Here is a 22036-nt window from a genome sequence, read left to right as displayed (position 1 = left end):
ATCTGCTGCCTTTTTGCTTTGGATGACAGCTACTTTCTTGGCAGGTGTGGCAACTGCAGCCTTGTTTCTGGGAAAACCACCATCTTCTTTGTTGGAGTTGTGTTTTATTGCCTTTTCCCCCTGAGGTATAATAAGCTCTCTTCACTGCTACATTCATCTTCTTACATTTCTTCCTCTTCACTATCTTCTACCTCCTTTGGGGTAGAAGTCATTTTCTTGGGTATGTCTTGATTTTCACCGATATCACAAGCTTCACCATCATGATGGCTTGGGACTACAGAGTGTGTGGTGAGTGAGAGGCACAGATGAGCCCAGATGAACCCAGGCAATGTTGATGGTGACTGGAGGTTACTGAAGATCCAGAAGCATACACATCTGGCTGCTAGCTAGAGCTAGAGACTGAGGCAAAAGAACAGGGATTTTTAACAACAGCTTTAATAGGAATGGTTTCCTTCTCATGATAGAAGGTGAAATATATATTTCTGCTTATTGAGTTATACTTATGTATAATTGTCTGTAAGAAAATTTTTAGCATTTCCATTGGAATGTTTGTAGTTTATGCTTTTTCTTTTTTTTTTTTTTTTTTTTTTTTTTTTTTTTTTTTTTTGAGACAGAGTCTCACTTTGTTGCCCAGGCTAGAGTGAGTGCCGTGGCGTCTGCCTAGCTCACAGCAACCTCAAACTCCTGAGCTCAAGGGATCCTCCTGTCTCAGCCTCCCGAGTAGTTGGGACTACAGGCATGCACCACCATGCCCGGCTAATTTTTTCTCTCTATATATATTTTTAGCTGTCCATATAATTTCTTCCTATTTTTAGTAGAGATGGGGTCTCGCTCTTGCTCAGGCTGGTCTCGAACTCCTGAGCTCAAACGATCCGCCCACCTCGGCCTCCCAGAGTGCTAGGATTACAGGCGTGAGCCACCGCGCCCGGCCTGTTTATGCTTTTTCTCCAATTTTTGTGGCCACTTTCTGTTTTGCCCACACCTTAGTATTTGTTTGTTTATTTACTTATTTGTTTATAGCATTTTAAAGATTTTCACCAATGAACTGGTTGGTCCTTCCTCCACAATTTCATGTGTATGGTTATTAGGCTTCAGTGTTTTAGTATATATAATCTTCTGGGTGTCCTCACTTCCTTGAACATATTCAGGTAGAATTTTATGTAAACTTATCAGGATGACGTATTCTAAATGTCCTTTGTTAGAATTTAATTTCACCATTTTATATGTGACAAAATTTTTTGAGCTAATTCTGATTTCCTTCATGTTTTGATAGTAATTGTAACATAATTAAAATTTAATTAAATATATACTTTAGGAGTAAATTTTATTTTAAATTCTAATTCTTCAAGAGGCTTTAGAGTATAAGTTCAATTTTAATGCAAATTGAATTAATTGAGTTTAAAATTGAATGTAAATGTAGCTTTTAGATTAAATTTATTCACTTTTAATTTTAATTTATAATTCCAAGAAATAAAATGTGAGCTTAATATGGCACCTGAAGAGTTTGGAAAAGAAAATCCAAAACTATTATGCTTTGGAAAAATAGAAAATAAGATGTAAAATATTCCAAAATAAATCAGGTGTGTTTCAGATATGAAAAGCCAAGTTTTAGATTGGAAAAACAGGGTTTGGTACTGGAATATGTCAGTTTATACTTATACTGGTCCCTGATTTGGGAGTGTTTTCTCACTTCCTAAGGTATATCCACCTTAGCTTAGGTAATATTCAGAAACATTTATTCCAGCTTTAGTAACCAAAATGCAATGTTCCTGTTGAGGCTGTTTGTAGACACAACAATTAGTAAATTTGTTAAATGTGGTGAAAGGGTCTTTGGGTGAATTCCTTATCTAGTAAACTGGATTTGGAGAACTGACCTAGATTTGGAAAACTGACCTAGATTTGGAAAGCTGATCTAAATTTGGAGAACTATGGCCCTGCATCACAAAGCAAGGTAGAGAGGCTCCTGAACACCATGACTGTGCCTGGCTAATCTCCAATGCATGCTTGTGCATGGAAGAGAGGCAGCTCACTGTTGGCAAGGTGTCTTTTCAGCCCCACTAGGATTATGAATCTCCTATTCATAATTCCTATTACAGGCTTTGAGCTTTCATGCCATACTGGGGGTAACCAATAGTAATTATAACTACCATTTGTTAGGTCTTTACTACTTGCCAGGCACCATATTAAATGCTTTATAAACTTTGTCTTATATAGTCTCTACAGCCTCCCACTCCCGATTGTTATCCTCACTTTTGCAAGTCTAGCACCTGAGGCTGAGCATGGTTAAGTAATTTGCCCAAGGTCACACAGCTAATGAGTAGCAGGAATTAAAAATCACATTTGTCTCCCTCTTAAATACTATGCTATGTTGTCATTTGGTTGATCTTGACACCTCTGAAGACACACTTTCCCAGGACACTAGAATTTCTTGAGAAATCAAGCCCGGAACACACTGATGATAACTGAATAAGCAGACATTTCTTGCAGGTGCAGAAGATTTCACAGACATAGACACAGTCTACTGTGCAAATCTTTGATTAATGACCAAATGAATACTTGTGGAATATGCAGAAATTCAATTGAAAGTACAGTTCCATATTGTGGTGTTAATAGTGGTCTTTGGGGATCTCTCATTCTTTTTAACCAAAAGCTCATCATGGGTTGGTAGGGTAGTGGGCTAGGTCAAGAAACAAAATATTTCAGTACAAAGCCCTAAATTGTGCTATGTAATCACTTAAAGGGAAGAATCGTTGTTCAAATCAACCTTTGTTTCTTATCTGCTCATAGTAGAGGTCTTTCCAGTTCATCAGCTCTCTGACTCACTTGACACTCTCAGCATCCTGGCTTGGTTAGGAATGAATACCCAGTTGTGACCAGAGAAATTAGAGTGTTGCCAAAAATTTCAAGAAACATGGCCAGAAACAACCTCTATGTTCTAGCCATATCTTATTGAGTTAAAATACAATTTCATAACCATGTGCAAGCTTGAGGATCATTTTGGTTTTAAAAATTCACTTGAATTAAATCCACCAGAAAGTGTCCATCTTCTTGAGGACAGAGGCAGTACTTTATCTGTCTTTGTTTACAGAGCTCCTGGCATGGTTCCTTTTACCTAAGGGGGCCCAGTATTTATTGACTGAGACGTTCCTGAATACTAAATACACTTTGTTCTTCATAGCAATGAACATCCAGCTAGAAAAATACAATGAAAAATTGAATAAGCATTAACACTTATTATATGCCCAGTATGTATGTAGCACATTAGAAAGAGCTTATTGGCCCTGGATTCAAATCCCAAGCCTGTCACTTACTGTCTGTGAAACTTAGGTTAGTGATTTAATCTCTCTGGGCCACAAGTTCCTCATTTGTATGTGGGAAAACTTACAACTGCTTTGCAGAGTTGCTTAAATGATTCATTTATTAATTTTACCCATTGATTATTAAGCCTTATGGTGTGATGGACAGTGTCTAAGCCTTTACAGCCCAAGAGACTGGATCTCAAATCATCTCTCAGTGATATCATAATGGCCAGTTGGGGGTATGTGCCTGGAAGGATTGGAAAGAGACAATCTAGGCAGAAAACGAAACCTCTTGAAGAGCACTTGTCTCAAGTACTTCATTTTACAAATAAGTAAAATGAGACTCACAAAGAATGTGTGTCCATAGGTAATTGTTGGCACAGAACTAGTCCCCTAGTCCAGTGTTCCTTCTACTACACCAGAACAGACCAGAACAATATTCATAGGCCACTTAAAATATTAAACTCCAGAACCATATTGAGTGAAAGGGGCTAAAAAGATACTACTCTAGTCAGGAAGCTTGGCAAGATGTATTGATCAAGGCTGTCTGAAAGGAGTGTCCAGAAGGAGTGGATGGAGTGTTCAAGGGTGGTTGGCAGATGTGCATCATCTAGTTCGGCCTTAGGCCCCAAAACAGCCATGCCAGGGAACACGCTGCATTAGGAAAGGTGGAGATTTTTGTGCATTAAGGATATCTAATAAAAATACATAAAGAATTATAACACAAATTCAAAACATATTAAATTTCTGAAATTCAACTATGTGGAATATAAAGAGGGCAATTTCATGTGGTTTAACACAGTGCAATAATGAAATAAGTAGATGTGCAAAGTTCATAAGTGAAGCAGAATCTAGTTTCTAGTGAAAAGTGGGGCCCATCATACTTCACAAACTATGTAGATCTGGAAGAGGAGTAGAAATTGGATCTCCAGTTGGCACTGGCACTGATGTTTTAAATGTTTATGGATACAGTTAATAATTTTGAAATCATACTAGTCAAGACTCTTATTCATAGAATTTCTGTGGTTAGTCCCTTTGAAAAAGTAAAGAATATTGTGCTATGTAAATATTTTCCTCCAGTGATATCCGTTGTAAATTTATACCAGTTCTCTTAAAGCATGGCACTAGATTCACAGTGTGTGTGATTGGAACTTGTATTTCCATCAGACTGAATATTTCTTAACATTAATAATTGGCACGTAGGCTCCCAGACACACTGTTTATTCTATCAATCCACACTCTTCCTTTTTTATAGTGGAGACTTCCATCTGGAACCTTCCACCCTCACACTCCTAACAACCTGGTTGCTATCCAGACTTATTGCAAGCTGTCATTCTGACACTTTCCCACTTGCCTTCCACTCCCTACTCCCTCATCTTTAAATAGTTTCTCCAAGTAAGTCATGGTATGTTCACTCCCTGAGATTGTGCATCTCAGAAAATATCTTTAATTTGTCCTCATCTTTAATTAATGTAGTAAAATGACTATATTATATATAAGTGGATAGTGACCACTGTTGTGATCAACTGTATTTTGACCTCTGAAGGGTTATTCGTTCCTCTTTGAAAGGTTCAGATGTTGTGATCTACTTCCTGCATTATAGGGTCACAGTCACTTCACCTAAGATGACTGTTTTCTTCTCTACAGGGGAATTTTCTGTCTGCAAATGACCAGAGGACTCAGTTTCAAGAACAGAAAGAGCAGGTCAAAGTTCTCATGGAGGTATATAGGGCACAGTTGTCAGTTCCAGCTCATCTTTTGGTGCCAATCCCTGGGTGTGGTATACAACAACCAAGCCAGCATCAAAGCAAACCCTAATAAATAAAAGAAATTTGACAAAGGAACACAATTAGACAACAAAATAATAACGGAGTGTTTCATAAATTTGATAGGGAAATGGACTATCTGGAAAAAATGATATTTAAATTGTTATACTGCCATGGAATAGAATATAGAGCATTCAGGAACAGACTCACACACAGAGAACCCTACCTGATTTATGGTAAAATGACAGAGTATATAGTTGGAAATTAGAACTGCTGGTTCAATGGGGGATCCATTTGAAAAAATGAATCTTCACCCCCATCTCAGAACATACACCAGAGTAATGATGTGGTCTAAAACAAATACTCCAGGCAACTGATTGTCACCACAGAACTAGGGGCAGAGGTGAGATGCACCTTCCCAGGGATCAAGAGTGGGAGGGAGAGATTCTGAAGTAGCATCACTCATGCTGGTGTACTGGTTTAGGAAATATTAACAGCAATGTAGCAGAATGTCAGATCCTAGACTTCCAATTAACTTCAAAGGTTGTCCATCTTTTTACAAAGATAAAAAATAAGAGTTACTTTCTCCATTGAGTTCATAAACTTTCAGAAGAATCTCTTGTTGTCAATGTCCTCATCCCTTGATTCTTTCTTACCTTTTGCCTTCTGTGATGGTTAATTTTATGTGTCAATATGACTAGGTTAAGGTATATTCAAATAGCTGGTAAAACATTATTTCTGGGTGTGTCTGTGAGGGTATTCCCAAAAGATATTAGCATTTGAATCAGTAGACTGAGTAAAGAAGATCCTCCCTCAGCAATGTAGGTGGGCATTACGCAATCCATTGAGGGCCTAAATAGAACAAAAAGGCAGAAGTTAGGCATGGTGGCTTGTGCCTATAATCCCAGCTGAGGCAGGCTTGAGTCCAGGAGTTCTGGGCTGTAGTTTGCTATGCTGATCGGGTGTCCACAGTAAGTTTGTCATCAATATGGTGACCTCCTGGGAATGAGGGACCATCAGGTTGCCTAAGGAGGTTTTAACCAGTCCAGGTGGGAAATGCAGCAGGTCAAAACTCCTGTGTTGATAAGTAGTGGGATCATGTCTGTGAATAGGCACTATACTCCAGCCTGGGAAAAATAGTGAGATCACATCTTTTTTTTTTTTAAAGGCAAATTTGCTCTCTCTTCTGGAGCTGGAATATCCGTCTTCTCCTTCTCTTGGACATCAGAGCCCCTGGTCCTTGGGCCTTCAGACTCCAGGACTTAAACCAGTGGCCCCTACTCTGGTTCTCAGGATTTTGACCTTGGGCTAAATTATGCCCCCAACTTTTGTGGTCCTCTGGCTTGCCGACAGCATATCACAGGACTTCTTGCCCTCCATAATTGTGTGAGCAAATTCCCATAATAAATTCCTATCTATCTCCTATTGGTTCTGTTTTTTTCTGAGAACTCTATTAAACCTTTCATACTTCACTAAACTGGCAATCTACAGTTTCTAAGATTATAAAAAAAGAAGTTTTTGTAGATGCCTAGTATTTGTGTTTTAAATAGTTAGGAACTATCTAATTTATTTGTTAAAGAACATATACAGAAACCAGATAGGAAGCGTATCTCTCTTACAGAAAAATGTAATTTTTGTCCAACTTACCACTTCCTCGATTCATTTGAAAATGTGTCTTCATTTGAAAACATTTGTAATACCCAAATTGGTATTCTTGTTGTACCCTCTTATCAGTCATAAGAATCCTAAGGATTTTATTTTTTTGCTTTTATAACATTGGATTTATTTCCCTTTTTTCTTAATATTTTCTTGGATTTTATTTTTAATAATAAATACAGACATGATAAATTGTAAAACTCATATTGATTTTTTTTTTTTTTTTTTTTTGAGACAGAGTCTCACTCTGTTGCCCAGGCTAGAGTGAGTGCCGTGGCGTTAGCCTAGCTCACAGCAACCTCAAACTCCTGAGCTCAAGCGATCCTCCTGTCTCAGCCTCCCGAGTAGCTGGGACTACAGGCATGCACCACCATGCCCGGCTAATTTTTTCTATATATATTTTTAGCTGTCCATATAATTTCTTTCTATTTTTAGTAGAGATGGGGTCTCGCTCTTGCTCAGGCTGATCTCGAACTCCTGAGCTCAAACGATCCGCCCACCTCGGCCTCCCAGAGTGCTAGAATTACAGGCGTGAGCCACCACGCCCGGCCAAAAACTCATATTGATTTGAAATGAAAATCAAAATGCTAAGAACTTGAGAAAATATATTTCAAATTATTACATATAATGATATCATCAATGAATAAAGGACTCATAAAGATAGATTAAGAAAAGTCTTAGATGCAGGAGAAAAATGTGCAATGCCATATAAAAAGAGAAATGAAGGAAAAATTTTAAAAAGAATTATGAAACATATAAGTAGCAATATAAGAAATGCAAATTAAAGTGATTATTAGAGACCATTTTTCCATCAAATACAACTGTTATTTAAAGATAATTATTGCCTGTGGTGGTGGATAGAGATGGGTTGACTCACACAGTATCTGAGGGACTGTCAATCTGTAGAGATTTTCTGGAAAGCAATTTGCCTAAGTCTATCAGGAGCCTTAAAAATTGTTCATATTCATAGAATAAAGTAAGCTTTCACAAGTCTATAATGATCTAAATAAATAATTGAATAAATAAAAAAGTGGAGTAGAAGAAGGGACAACTCCTTCTTATAGTAGAATTCTAGTTAATAAACATATAAGGAAGGATGGTCATAGAAAATCACTTTTGGGAAAATACCACAGTAATAATTATTATAGACATGCTAAAGTTAGTGGGCAAAAGTATGAGAAACAGAATATTCTCATAACCCCAAAGTATCTTTCTACAAGATATGCATGGATTGCAAAGGGAAAAATAGGAACTTTAGAGCAGATAAGTAAGTGGGCACCATCTCAACCAAGTGATCTAAAGGTAAAACAAGAGTAATGAGACATATTGACATCACGGGCCCCTAATATGATGCCCTCAAAGGGGCACAATATCACTTCTGTGATACAGTTGCTAAAATGCATAATCAGAATGTAAATATGAGGAAACATCAGAAAAAACCAAATTGAGAAACATTCTACAAATAACCGGCTGATGGTCTTTAAAAGGGTCAAGGTCATGAAAGTCACGGACTGAGGAAATCTACCAGATTAGAGGAGACTAAGGAGACGGGACAACAAAATGCAATGTGGGTCATAGGTTGGGTCATAGATCCAAAAAGGGACATTACTAGAATAATTAGAAAAATTGAATAAAGTCTATAGATTAATAATATTATATTATTAACTTCCTGATTTTGATAATTATACTGTGATTATGTAAAATATTATCATTTCAGGAAAGTGGGTAAAGAGTATATGGACATTATCTGTATTATTTTTGCAAACTTTTTATAAGTCTGTGATTATTTCAAAATTAAATAATGAGTGTGGGTGTGCACTCACCTGGAAAGCCTCAGCCTGGAGTCACACTTGTCATTCACCACAGCAGGCATGCAGCTGGTGAGCTCAGTCCAGTCAGCATGCAGCCTGCATGCAGCTCCAGCCCATGGAAAGCCTTGAGAAGAGCCAGATCTCCTACGTACTCAGCTGGTGATAACCAAGTGCATTTTTTCTGGCCCATGCGGCACTTGCTTTTCTTTTCTAGCTGGATGTTGTGCACTAAGTGGCAACCAAAAGTGGTGCCCCTGGTTTTCTGGATGTGAAGGAACATAATCAGCTCATCACCCCTGATTTTGATTTTTACCTTGCATAGGAGATTGCTATGGCTGAGATTGTAGTGAGGCATAAATCTGGTGGAGTGCTCATTCTTCTAGTCATGCAGGTCTGGCACCAGGGAGCTAAATGCCTATAGGCTGAGGAGCTGGCATTCTGTGCTGGGGCACGTGTATTGGAGGACGATCATGGCAAATAGGAAGAGTCAATGAGAAATTATAAATTTGCTTGAAACAATTACAAAAACTGAAAGTCTCAGCAAGAAAAGAAATTATAAAGAATGCAGTGGAGATTTTAGAACTAAAAAATACAGTCACAAAAAAATCAGTGAATAGGCTCAACAGCAGCACAGAGAGGACAGGCAAAATAATAAATGAACTTGGAGATAAAACAATAGAAATTACCAAATCAGAACCAAAAAAAATTCAATAAAAATGAAAAGAGCCTCAGGGAGTTGTGGAACTGCAAGAAAATATTTAACATTCATGTCATTGGAGTCTAAGAAGGAGAAGAGAAAGTGTGGGCTTAAAAAATATTTGAAGATATAATGGCTGAAATTTTATCAAATTCTGCAAAAAGAAATAAAACTAAAGATTCACAAAGGTAAGCAAACCCCAAAGAAACCCACATCAAGACACAACATAGTCAAACTTATAAAACTAAAGACAAAGAAAAAATCCTGAAGGCACAGGAGAAACAATACCTTACATATAGGGTAAAAAAGTGAGTGATAGTGGATTTATGATCAGAAACTATGACGACCAGCAGAAAGTGCCATAAAATTTTTAAAGTGCTGAAAAAAAAAGAACCAAAATTCTATATGTACCCCTTAGGAATGAAGGGGAAATCAAGACATTCTCAGATAAAGGAAAACTAAGAGAACTTGTTGCCAGTTGGTGTGGACACAGAGAGATAGGAGCACTCATATATACTGCTGGTTGGGACTGCAAACTTGTACAACCTCTGTGGAAGGTAGTATGGAGATACCTCAAAGAACTAAAAGTAGAACTACCATTTGATCCAAAAATCTCACTACTGGGTATTTACCCAAAGGAAAAAAAAAAAAGACATTCTATAAAAAAGATACTTGCATGCAAATGTTTACAGCAGCACAATTCACAATTGCAAAGATGTGGAAACAGCCCAAATGCCCATCAATACGTGAGTGGATTAATAAAATGTGGTATATGTATACCATGGTGTACTACTCAGCCATAAAAAGTGGTGAAATAATACCTCTTTTATTATCCTGGATGGAGCTGGAGCCCATTCTTCTAAGCGAAGTATGGCAAGATTGGAAAAACAAACATCACATGTACTCACCATTAAATTGGTAATAATTGATCTACACTCATGTGCACATATGGTAGTAACATTCATCGGGGATCGGGCAGGTTGGAGGGGGGAGGAGCTGATGGGTAAATTCACAACTAATGGGTGCGGTGTGCGCTGTCTGGGGAATGAGCACACTTGTAGCTCTGACTTGGGTGGTGCAAAGGTAATTTTTGTGACCAAAACATTTGTACCCCTGTAATATTCTGAAATTTAGAAAAAAATCGCTAAATGAAGTTTTCTAAACAGAAGGGAAATGATAAAAGAAGGAATCTTGAAACATGGGGAAGGAAGAAAGGACAATAGAAAGAATAAAAACATGGGTAAATACAGTAGGCTTTCCTTCTCTGGAGTTTTCTAAATTATATTTGACTGTTGAAGCAAAAAATATAATACTGCATGATGTAAGAGAAAATATTTAAGACAATTATATTATAAATGGGGAAGGTAAAAGGATACAAAGGGAAGTGAAGTTTCTATAATACATATTCAAACTGATAAAATGTTGACACCAGTAGAGTGTGATGAGTTTTATATATATTGATGTATATATTTATACATATATAAAGATGACTATATATATTTACATCTTAATAGCTAGATCATAAGAAAGCTATACAAACATTCAAAACACTATGTACAGAAATCAAGATAGAATTCTAAAACTGCTCAAGAAACCCAAAGGAATTAAGAAAAAAAAAAATAGAGAATGGAAACAGACTGCACACACACACACACACAAAAAAAAAACACAAAAATTAAATTGGTGGATATAAGCCCTAACTTATCAAATTATGTCCCCCAAAAGTCCATGTCCACCTGGAACCTCAGAATATGACTTTATTTGAAAACAGGATCTTTGTAAATGTAACTAGTTTAAATGAGGTCATGCTGGATTAGGGTGGGTCCTGAATCCAGCAAAATTGGTGTTCTTATAGGAAGAGCAAGACACAGAGACTCACAGGGCATAAGGCCATGTGATGCCAGAGGCAGCGATTGGAGTGATGTATCTACAAGCCAAGAAACAGCAAGGATTGCTGGCAACCACCAGAAACTAGAAGAGGCAAGGAAGCATTTTCCCCTAGAGCTTTCAGAGGGAACACCACCCTACCAACATTTTTTTCTTTTCTTTTTTTTTTTTTTTTTTTTTGAGACAGAGTCTCACTCTGTTGCCCAGGCTAGAGTGCCGTGGCGTCAGCCTAGCTCACATCAACCCCAAACTCCTGGGCTCAAGCGATCCTCCTGCCTCAGCCTCCCAAGTAGCTGGGACTACAGACATGCGCCACCATGCCCGGCTAATTTTTTTTTCCTATATGTTTTTTAGTTGTCTGGCTAATTTCTTTGTATTTTTTTTAGTAGAAACAGGGTCTCACTCCTGCTCAGGCTGGTTCTGAACTCCTGACCTCGAACGATCCTCCCGCCTTGGCCTCCCAGAGTGCTAGGATTACAGGCGTGAGCCACCCCGCCCGGCCACCTACCAACATTTTGATTCCAGAACACAGAGAACACATTTCTGTTGTTTTTAGTCATTGAGTTTGTAGTAATTTCTTACTGCAGCCTAGGAAACTAATACAGGCACCATGCTAAATATTTATTTGTGTAAATAACTTCATTGTTTCCTCACAGAGACCTATGAATTACTAGTCATTTTGCAGATGAAGAAAGTGAAGCCCAGAGAGTGTGGAGGACCTGGCCAAAGTCACCTGAAGAGCCAAGATTCAAACCCCGCTGGTTCCTGCCTCCAAAGCCTGCTCCAACAGCACTGCGCCTAGTTGAAAACGTAGGATTGACCCTCTTCCAGTATTTGCTGGTGTTCTGAAAGGTCCCTGTGACTTACCTGTGTGTTGGGCTCTCCAGTCCGCTTTGCAAATCACTATTGTAGCGCGTGTGGAAATCAAAAGCACATAACTGGTACACAAGTTCTTATTTGCTTAAACTCTTGCGCCTCGTATAACTATTGAAACCTATTTATCTCATCCTTATGGTTTATTCAATTACAGAAAGCTGATTTTGTCGCAGTTGTGTGGTGAAATACTCTTTTCTCCAGCTCTAGTCTGGCTTGCGCCAATGAGAATAGCGCCATCTCTTGACAACTCCCTTGAACTACAACTGAAAGCCCTTGGGAGGGTGTTTTTTTTTTTTTAAAGCTGGTTTATTGGGATAATGTTGACATAAAAATTGTATATATGTAACGTGTACAACTTGATTTTTATTGTATATATTTATGGAGTACAACGTGATGTTTTGATATACATGCACATTGTGCACACATTGATTAAATCAAGCTTATTAACATATCCATCACCTCATATACTTATTTTCTTGTGGTTCAAGCATTTAAAATCTACTCTTTTCCCAATTTTCAAGTATATGGTAGATTAGTATTAACTATACTGACCACGCTGTACGATAGATCTCCATAACTTACTCCTCCTGTCTAACTAAAACTTTGTATGCTTTGACACCCCCAACTCCCTGCCTCCACCCCCATCCCTGGCAACCACCATCCTACTTTGTACTTCTACGACCTTGACTATTTTAGATTCCACATATAAGTGAGATCATGCAGTACTTGTGTTTCTGTGCCTGGCTTGTTTCACATGGTGTAACGTTCTCCAGGTTTATCCATGTTATTGCAAATGGTAGGATTTTCATTAGTGGACACTTAGGTTGATTCCATATCTTGGCTATTGTGAATAATGCTGCAGTGAACACAAGAGTGCAGAGATATCTTCAACATATTGATTTCATTTCCTTTGGATATATATCCAGAAGTGGGATTGCTGGATCATATTGTAGTTCTATTTTTAATTTGTTGAGGAACCTCCATACTGTTTTTCATAATGGCTGTATTAATTTACATTCCTACCAACAGCATGCAAGGGTTTCTTGGGAGGGCATTGCTGAGGCCTTCAGCAAGAGAGACAGTCACTGCTGCAAGGAGGGTTTTGATAAGGGGAAGAGAAGAAAGGCCACGAGGTCGTGGGACGTGGGACGCAGGAAGGGCGTGAGATAAGCGGGTGTCAGTGTGACACTGTAGAGCCTCAGCTTTAACCATTTCGCTCTGACTCCCAGGGGGATGTGGTCTGACATTTTATTAAATTTCCTGACATCAGGAAAAAGCGAACCCAGCGGTGCAACATGGAACTGCAGTCATTCCCAGTTCCCGTGTTATGTGGCGAGTTGCCATCACCTTGCAAAGTCGCAGAGTGAGAAACTAGGAAATGGAAGAGAGGTGAACCTGCGGGATTCAAACATTGGCCGGCACTGTGGACGTTGCTTCCTCCTCATGTACTGCTGCGCCCGTGGAGCAGACAGGGAGACAGGTGCAGAGGGGCACAGCGACATTCCTACATTCCCGGAGCTGGTGAGCCGGGGAGCTAACCTCCAAGCCCGCCTTTGAGCTCCCAGGCCAGGCTCTGCCCTCTGCTCTCCCACAGGCAAAAGCCTGTAAAAGAGGGAAGTAGGGAAAGACGCATGGGAAACACTTCGGAGGGTCTGGGGCAAGGCTTTGCCTCACATCTGAATAAAAACCGCTTTAACCAGTGCTCAGATTTGCCATGGTTTCACTTGGAAAGGCCTTTAGAAAAGACATTCCAGAAAAATTGCACAAGTGCAATTTCAGAATATCAGCTGGAGGAATTGCCTTTCAGCTGTGTCTGGTGCATCCACCGGGATTCTTGCTGCGTGCGCCAACATTTCTTTTTAACGTGCTTGATGTGAAAAAAGAGATCTTTGGGTACTGGTCTCTGGGAACTGGGAAGGCCATCTTGCAGCTCTCTCTGCTGGTCTGGGCGGTCCAGTTTTTCTGACTTAACCTTTGCCCTGGAGGTAGTGATAGCGCCCATACGCCAGACTACTTCCTTGGTAAGGGAGGGGGTGAATTCCCACCGGCTGAGCCCTCACACATACTCTGGCACCTACTCTGCACTCATGTGCTCCCTGAGAGCTCCTCCTCTAACTGCCCACTGGGGAGTTTGTGTCCAGGGCCTACCACAGGGTCAGACGTGGAGCAGGGCCAGGGAATAGGTCATGAATCCCTTTTCAGGGTGTCCTGAAGGCTGTTCCTGCAGCACGAAGCCCTTCTGACTCTTACCAGTGCTGCGGGTGTGTGGCCTGAATTGGCGTGTGTAGGGGGAAGGGAGGTTCAGTTAATGGGGGGACCCCTGATTCCTGATTTCTGTGGGAGGGGGCGTTGTGAGTGGAAGAGCAGCCTTGGGTGTACAGTTGGACTCTGGTGGCCAGGGAGAGGGAGTGCTATCATGGTGGCCACAGAGGGAGCCTTTTGAGAAAAGGCTGGTGCCAGGGGGGTGGGTCAATCCAGACTCAGTGGCCTTGGGGACTGCTCTGCAGAACTGGGAGAGGCCCGAGGTTCAGCCTGGTTCCAAGTGGCTGAGTTGGAACAGACGGCAACAGTGACTGGTATATGTGCCACTGTCAGCATGGCAGCAGGAGGAGAACCAGTCGGGTACAGGCTGCAGTGAGACTGTCTCCTAGTCTCAGGGCCCGGGGAGCAAGCCTTAGCCCTTGGAAGTTCCAGCTGGTTGGTCTCCCTGAGTCTCTGAGGGTCTGGTCATCCTGATTGAGGGTCTCGATGTCTGCCCTTCATCAGGGTGATATTTGGAGTGTCATGGAGATGTAGCTGCTCTCCACTGTCTGGAGTCCTGCTTGCCCCTCAGATCCTCTTCCTGGGAGGAACTGGGAATGTGAGATGATGTAGGGGTGGGTCCAGAGGGAGCAGGCATTCATGTGGGGCCAGCATCCAATGTACTTACAAGACCAGGACATCCATGTGCAAGGAGAAGGCCCCAGGGTCAGAGCCGGGAGCCCAGCCCAAGGGCAGTGTGGGCAAGCCTGCTAGATAGGAGAGGGTCACTCTGTTCTTTCTGTAAAGTACAAGGCCAGGAAGGAGAGTCAAGAAGTATGTGCTGCCCTCCACTGGGCAGGCAGTTGGGGAATGTGGCCAGATCAGTCCTGAGGACATGATCATTCACCAGAGATCTCCGCTCTCTTTCAGAGACGCTCTAATGGGGAAAGAACTGAGAGCTAGGATTGCTCAGGAACTAATGGGAAGGGGCAACTTTTGTAAACTTTTAATATCACAGGGGCAGAGCAAGGGCCATAGGGGATTGAATGAAAGGCCAGGAGAGAAGTTCATCTATGGAAGAGGCCCGATAGTGAAACAACAGTGCACATCAGCAAATACTATTTTTCATTATTGAGTTGAAATCTACATAACATAAAATTAACCATTTTAAAATGTACAACTCAGTGGCTTTTAGTACTTTTACAATGTTGCATAACTATCTCCACTGTTTAGTTGCAAAATATTTTCATGTCCCTGAAAGGAGACCTTGTGTTCATTAAGCAATCATTCTCCATTCCCCCTCCCCCAGCCCATGGCAACCATTAAGCTGCTTTCTCTCTCTATGGATTTACCTATTCTGGACATTTCATATGCTTTCTGTCTTTTGAGTATATATAGCTAGGAGTGGAATTGCTGGGCCATAGGATAATTCTAGGCTTAACGTTTTGAGGAACCACCAAACTGTTTTCCATAGTGGCTGCACCATTTTACATTTCCACCAGCAAAGAACAAGGATTCCAATTTCTTTACATCCTCACCAACACTTGTTATTTTCGGTCTTTTTAAATAACCATCCCAGGCTGTGAAGTGGTGTCTCATTGTAGCGTTGATTTGCGTTTCCCTAATGACTAACGATGTTGAGCATTTTTTCATGTGCTTGGTGGTAATTTGTATACCTTCTTTGGAGAAATGTCTATTCAAACCCTTTGCCCATATTTAAATTGGGTTGTTTGTCTTTTTTGTTGAGTAACCAGAGTTCTTTTTATAATTCTGGGTGCAAATCTCTGATCAGATATACATTTTAAAATATTTGCTCCCACTCAGTAGGGTGTCTTTTCACTTTCTTGATAGTGTCCTTTGATGCACAAAAGTTTTAAAATTTTCATGAAGTCCAGCTTTTCTATCACTGCATCATTTATAAAAACAAAATAAGACAAAGAAAACCAAACACCACCACCAACCAAAAAACCCAACTCCCCAAACATACAACAAGAAAGGGAAATAACCAAGAGACATTGAGAAATACATAATGATACCTCCATTCAAGCCATTACTAGGCAGTTTTTGATGTGGAAAAATAATAATATGGAAAGATAAACATGAAGTGAAAGGAGGTTTCAAGTAGTATGTTCCCCTCCCCCCAGTGAAAATTCACCGAAAACCCAACTGTCTTCTTTGGGGGTGAGGTGGGGTAGGCATAGGATGGGAGTGTGCATACCCTTTATATTTCCCATTTTCTTATCTGCTCCAGTGCCCCCTGGAACTGCATGTTTAGCTGCTCTCTTGCTCTCTCCTGACACAGTTGCTTAGGTCCCAGTCAGTCTTCGGAGATGGGATGGAGGGAAGACAGGTGGGCCCATCTCAGCGTGGCCCCAAGTCTGTTCCCCAAGCCCTAGATTTCTTATGTCTCCTGGATCTCACCCAGAAAGCACAGGGTCACCTTCCACCTTTGCCATTCCTCCATCTTTCCAGCCCTATTCCCTGCCCCTCCAGGGGGGATTGGGGGCTCCAGAAAAGAGCTTCTGCTTGGGGATCTATTTCAGACTGGGCTCCCCTCCTTGGTTTCTCTGTGAAATGGGGATAACGGTTAGGTGGTGCACCTAGCCCGGTGCCCGGCACACGGCAGACTCTCATCAGGTGTCAGTCCCTTTCACTTGCTTCCCTTTCCTCAAAGCAACAAGGCTGCTCCAGGTGAGGCATAATGACAAATGTCTAACAGACATCACATTACATGCCCACAAGGACCCCAAAGGATCCTTGCTAAAACCCGTGGGTGTGCAGGGCTTGCCTGGGGCCACACAGTCACAAGTGGAAGAGCTGGACTCAGGTCACAGGGCGTTGATCTTCTGGGCACCGCTCTTCACCAGGGCAGGGCCAGCCTGCCTGTCCTCCTCTGCAGCAGGGGGTGGGATGAAGGGTGGGAGGGCTGGTCCTCCCTCTTGACAAGGCTTAGGACCCAGGCTCTGGGCTGATCGTCTCCCCTCTTGGTTTGCTGAGTGAGGTCCCTGCAGTGGGGGTGGGACCATCAGGGACTGAACAGAACCATCTGGACAAAGGGGAGGGAAGCTCAGGGACTGAGGTCCACCCCTCCTGGGGGTGACACATGCCACAGGGCCTCACCACCAGTGCTGTTGGAAGGGTCCTTCTTGTCAGGGTGCTCTGACCCCTGGGTAGCCCTTGGCCACAGGTAAAGAGTGGACCCAGGGCCCCTAATCCCAGGCTGTGCTCCTCAGTGTGAGCAAAGCACCGTGTCCTCAGGATGCCTCCCTCCCGGCTCCGTGCCCCTTCCTCTAACATCCCCCCACCCTGCCCTCCTCCCAGAGCTCCTCCCCAGCCCCCTGCCATTTGCCAACCCCTGCAGCTGCTGCAGCTCCAGAGTCCTTGGCCAGGATTCTTTGGGGACCCATGGGGAGTGGAGGTCTCACAGGACACAGTTTGGGTCCAAGGTAGGGGGAAGGAAAGTGGTTTTCTGGAACCCTGTGGTTTATCTTCTCCAAGACTCCAGAGCCACGCGGCTGGCAGGGAGAGGCCCCAGGCAGGAAGAGGGGTGTCAGGGATACATAAAATGACTCGCAGACAGTCTGTTTCACTTCACTTCACCCTCGCCCACCCTCAGGGTTCAACTGAATTCAGCACTTTTGAACACCAGGCTATAAAATGGGAAAAAAGGCTTATGTTTTAGGTCATTTGAACAAAGGCTGTGAAGGGGACAAACTGCCACCTCTTGGGCCAGGTTAGGCTGCTGCCTGCTTCTCCTTGGACAGTGCTCTGGGTCACTTTAGGTCTTGGCACAGCTTCTGAACAGGCAACAAGTTCCCTGCCATAGCTCCCACCCCGGCCCCGGCCCCGGCCCTCTGAGGCCCTTTGAGGCTTCTCCCCGCCAAGCTCCTGGCCATTGGAGCCAGTGACCTCACCACTGGGCCTCTCTCCTCCCGGGCCATTGCATCACACCCACCAGAAACAGGAGGCCTCCAGTCGGGATTGTTGTGTACTGAATCAAGACTTATTTTTTTTACACTTAGACAAATGGTAAGACATGACAACACCAGAAACAAGAACATTTCTCTGACCAGCCTGTGCTGACCAGTACAGTTAATCACACACAGAAAAGGAAGTCATTCTGGTCGGTGTCTGAATTTGTAGAAGCTCTGCCTGGGAAACAGACTGCAAATAAATAAAGTGCAGGGAGACCTCCTCACCCAGCAAGGGCCCGTGGGGCAGAGAGGTGGGAGGGGAGGTGTGAAAGCTGCAGCATGCCACCACCTGGCGTGAAGGGCCAGAAAGCAGGGGCAGGAACAAGACTCTGAGGGCCAGTCTTTGGGCCAGCACAGCTCTAGCTGAAGCGGCTGCAGATGTGGCCCTTTGCAAGGGCTGGGGCTCCCTGCAGTGGGGACCTCTGAGGGCAGGGACCCCTGAGGCTCATTTCTCCCTGTTGGAGAGCAGCCTCCTGGCCCCGGCTGGAGTCCCCGCCTTGCACAGGGAGGCCTTAGAGCCCAGAGCAGCTCCTCCTGCTCAACAGCTCCATCCCTGCCCACACAGCAGGCAGGAACTCACGCACTGGAGTGCCTGCGCTCACGGGTGCGCGCACGCGCTCTCTCTCTCTCTCTCTCAGTAATGAGCCCTCCTCCTCCCTTCCTGGATGGCCCAGGAAGAGGCTGGAGCTGGGGATCTACTCACCCAGAGGGTGAGATGGGGGCTGGAAAGGGTCACATCTGAGTATCAGACCCAAGGAGCCCCCTCACTCCCTCTCTGCTCTACTCCAGGCCCGAGTCGCTTTTGTCCCTCAGAGGCGCCCCAAGATCTGTGCATGGGGTCAGCAGGCTGACAGGGCGTCCAGGGTGGATGGTGTTGGGTGGACTAGAAGGGCCAGCAGGACACTTGGCACAAGGAAGCACACCATCGGCCCTGGCTGTGGGCAACCGCAGGGGCACGAGGCAGCCACCATCCAGCCTCATCCCGGGGTGAGGCAGCCAGAGGTCTTCATTTGGATCCCAGCTCCAGCAGGCAGCTGAGGAGGGCAGATGGCAGGAGGCTGGGCCACTCTGCCTTGGGGCTGGCCAGACTGCTGCAGTTCTCAGTCCCAGGAACTGAGAATGTGGGCCTTGAGCTACCAGTGCCAGAGATGTGGGAACGGGGATGGGGGCCCCGGGCTGCTCCTGGCCATTTTGGTACACCGGTTAGCAGCATGCCCTGGGCCCCCAGGACCAATCCAAGCCCATCTCGACGATATCCTCCTGTGATCCTGGGCATGGGGGACCAAGCCTGGGGACAGAGAGATGGGGTCATTCCATGGGTCCCAGTCCCAGCCTGCCCCAGGTTTATCCCTTCACCCTCCTGGTTATGTCATGTCCCAGAAGCCACACTGCCCCATCACTTCCACTCTGCCACCAAACTGAGAGGCTTGTGACCCTCAACTGCTGAGGAGTCCTTGGTCAGGCTCGGGCGCGCTGAGGAGGCTGGGCTCTGAGGTGAGAATTGGCTCCCCAGGGCTTCTGGGACCCTTCTCTCCCATCCCCCATCTGGCTCACTGTCCTGCTGGTCTCCCCTGTGACCGTCCATATTGCTCCAAGGAAAGCTAGGTCCCCAGATTGCCCACCCTGGACCCCTCTCTCCCTAGGTGGTCTGGGAGCCCTGCCCCACCCCCCACCTTGCCAGGTCTTAGAAAAGACTGGGGAGGGGAGTGGGGGCCTGGAGGTCCAGGGACAGACTCAGCTCCACCACTTCCCACCTGTGTGACAAGGGCAAATCCCTCCCCCTGCCCAGCTTGTTTCCTCCATCATCAGGAGGGGAGAACACATCACTCTCACAGTGTTCTTAGGAGATCTCAGTGCCCAGGGACCATGGCCCGTCCTCCCCATGCCAGGACCCCATCACTGGGTGACCCCACCCATGCTGTGCCTCTACCAGGAAGGCCCTTCCTCTCCTGCTGGTCAGGCCATTTACTCAGCTGCTCCCCAGGCAGCTCCAGGGCCAGGGGTGCCCCTGGGCAGGGATTTGACTCTTGATAAGGCCAGAGAAGGAGCAGCTGGGTGACCACCGACAAACACCAATGCCTGAAAGAGAAAGAGATGCAGACCTCAGAGTTGCCTTGCCACCCAGAGAGGTCCTTGTTTCCTCCAAGGGTGGCCTCCTCCACAACCCCCTTCTCCACCTGTTCCCAGATCCCTTCGGTGCACAGTGGGCTTCTTGAGGCTATCGATGGCTGGAGGATGGGCCTGTGGCCCTGGGAGGGCTGTGGTAGGAGCCGCAGGGAACAGGGGCTGCCATGGCGGAAGAGCAGGGTTGGGGGGGAGGGGTTGGGGAGGAACGTGTCTCTCCCACTCGTCCCTGTTTCCAAATGCAGAGCCGTGGGGGTGTCCTCAGATAGGGGACAGGGGAGCACAGGGACAGCGGAAGCAAGCAGAGACTGGTCCCCTGGCCCCAATGACAGGGTGGAGGCAGTTTTGCCAGTGCAGGAGCTGCAGAGAGCCCCAGGGCCAAGGGCTGAGAAGGGGCAGCCCTGGGGTTTGGCTCAGAAGAGAACCACCCTTCCCATGTCCACTGGAGAGGGGTGGAAGAGAAGGTGAGGCATCTTTTCTTCTATGAGTCTAGGGCCTTCCCTGGGCCCCACCCCGCCCATTCCCTGGGTTCAGGTGACATCACAGGGGCCTCTGCAGAAAGGGGGGGTGGGCACGGAGGGCCCGGGGCCCGGGGTGGGAGGGGGTGGGCACTGGGCCCGGGAGCAGCAGGGGGAGGTCCCTGCCCGTCTGTAGTGCTGGGCTGACACTCTGAGATGCTGAGGCCGCCGCCGCCCCTCACCCTGCCGAGGAATCACGGCAGGGGAGGAGGGGAGAGCCTGCAGCTGCCTTTCCTTTCCCCTGCCCTGCTCAACAGCTTTCTGGGCTGGTTTGCCGGGGTGCCTTTCCTATTTCCCCCAAACCACTAAAGCACCTCCACATCCAGACGTCATAGCAGTCGCCTCCCCCACCCCCATTCCAACCTGTCGCCTCCTACCTTTCTGCTCTGGGCCTGGCAGATGAAGTGGCTGCAGCAGCAGAATTGCTTTCTTCTGGTTCCCCGCTTTGGCCAACGTGAGGCAACAGGTCGGCCGAACTCAAATAGTTTCTCAGGCCCAGTGGGAAGGGCCTGTTTAGCGAGTTTCTGCGCGATCCGGGGTGGGCTGCGACTGGGGTCGGGGCTCGGTGGCCGTCCCCCTGCTGCGAAGGTCTCGAGTGGAGGGGCCCGGGCCGCCCCGCGTCCACCCCCCGCCGCGTCCCTGGGACTCCCGGCCCCCCCGCTGTGCTTCATGCCTGCGTCCCGGCCCAGGGCAGGCGAGTGGGCGGGTGGGCGACCCTCCCCCCGGGCCACTGGCGCTGCCGCGGCGCTTACTCGATCCGCACCTGCAGGCGGACATTGAGCATCACCGAGGCCACGATGTAGAAGTAGGGGAAGTTCATGCGCAGCCGCCAGGCCAGGTCGAAGAAGGTGAGCAGCGTGCGCGTGAGCCCCTTGCAGAAGGCGCTGTATGAGCTGCGGGCCGCGGCGGAGCGCGACAGCCGCACCGCCAGGCCCGACAGGGCTGCCGCTGCCGCCGCCGCCGATAGAGCCGTAGACGGCGCCATGGGCCCGGGCCGGCGCAGGCCCTGCAGACCGACAGACAGACAGGAGCGCGAGCCTAGCGAGCTGCCAGACGAAACGACTGGAGCAGCGGGCCGGCCGCCTAGCCCCCTGCCCGCCCCGCCCTCCGGTTGTCCCCGCCCTCGCCCGGCTCCACCACCAGCTCCGCCCCCTCGCCGCCTCCTCACTGCGACCGCAGCCAGCGTA

The 22036-nt window shown here is 45.6% G+C and overlaps 1 protein-coding gene across 3 annotated transcripts; it reads right to left on the bottom strand.

Moving 5' to 3' along the window:
- Positions 1 to 18229: 18229 nt before the first annotated feature.
- On the bottom strand, positions 18230 to 21834 carry LOC138377991 (small integral membrane protein 10-like protein 2A). Of its 3 annotated transcripts, XM_069463207.1 has the most exons (3): positions 21227 to 21589; positions 20138 to 20286; positions 18230 to 19495 (listed from the first exon to the last, which is right to left on the bottom strand). In XM_069463207.1, exons 1-2 carry the CDS (start codon positions 21518 to 21520, stop codon positions 20173 to 20175), a joined length of 408 nt encoding a protein of 135 aa, XP_069319308.1. In that variant the 5' UTR covers positions 21521 to 21589; the 3' UTR covers positions 18230 to 19495; positions 20138 to 20172. The 3 variants fall into 3 exon arrangements, with proteins under 3 accessions (XP_069319308.1, XP_069319309.1, XP_069319307.1); XM_069463208.1 differs by having other exon boundaries at positions 18230 to 20286; positions 21227 to 21834; XM_069463206.1 differs by having other exon boundaries at positions 18230 to 20286.
- Positions 21835 to 22036: the final 202 nt, after the last annotated feature.

The sequence above is a fragment of the Eulemur rufifrons genome, chromosome 30 (assembly GCF_041146395.1).
Source record: "Eulemur rufifrons isolate Redbay chromosome 30, OSU_ERuf_1, whole genome shotgun sequence".
In the NCBI taxonomy this organism is placed as follows: Eukaryota; Metazoa; Chordata; class Mammalia; order Primates; family Lemuridae; genus Eulemur; species Eulemur rufifrons.
This window is presented reverse-complemented; position numbering and strand designations above follow the sequence as displayed.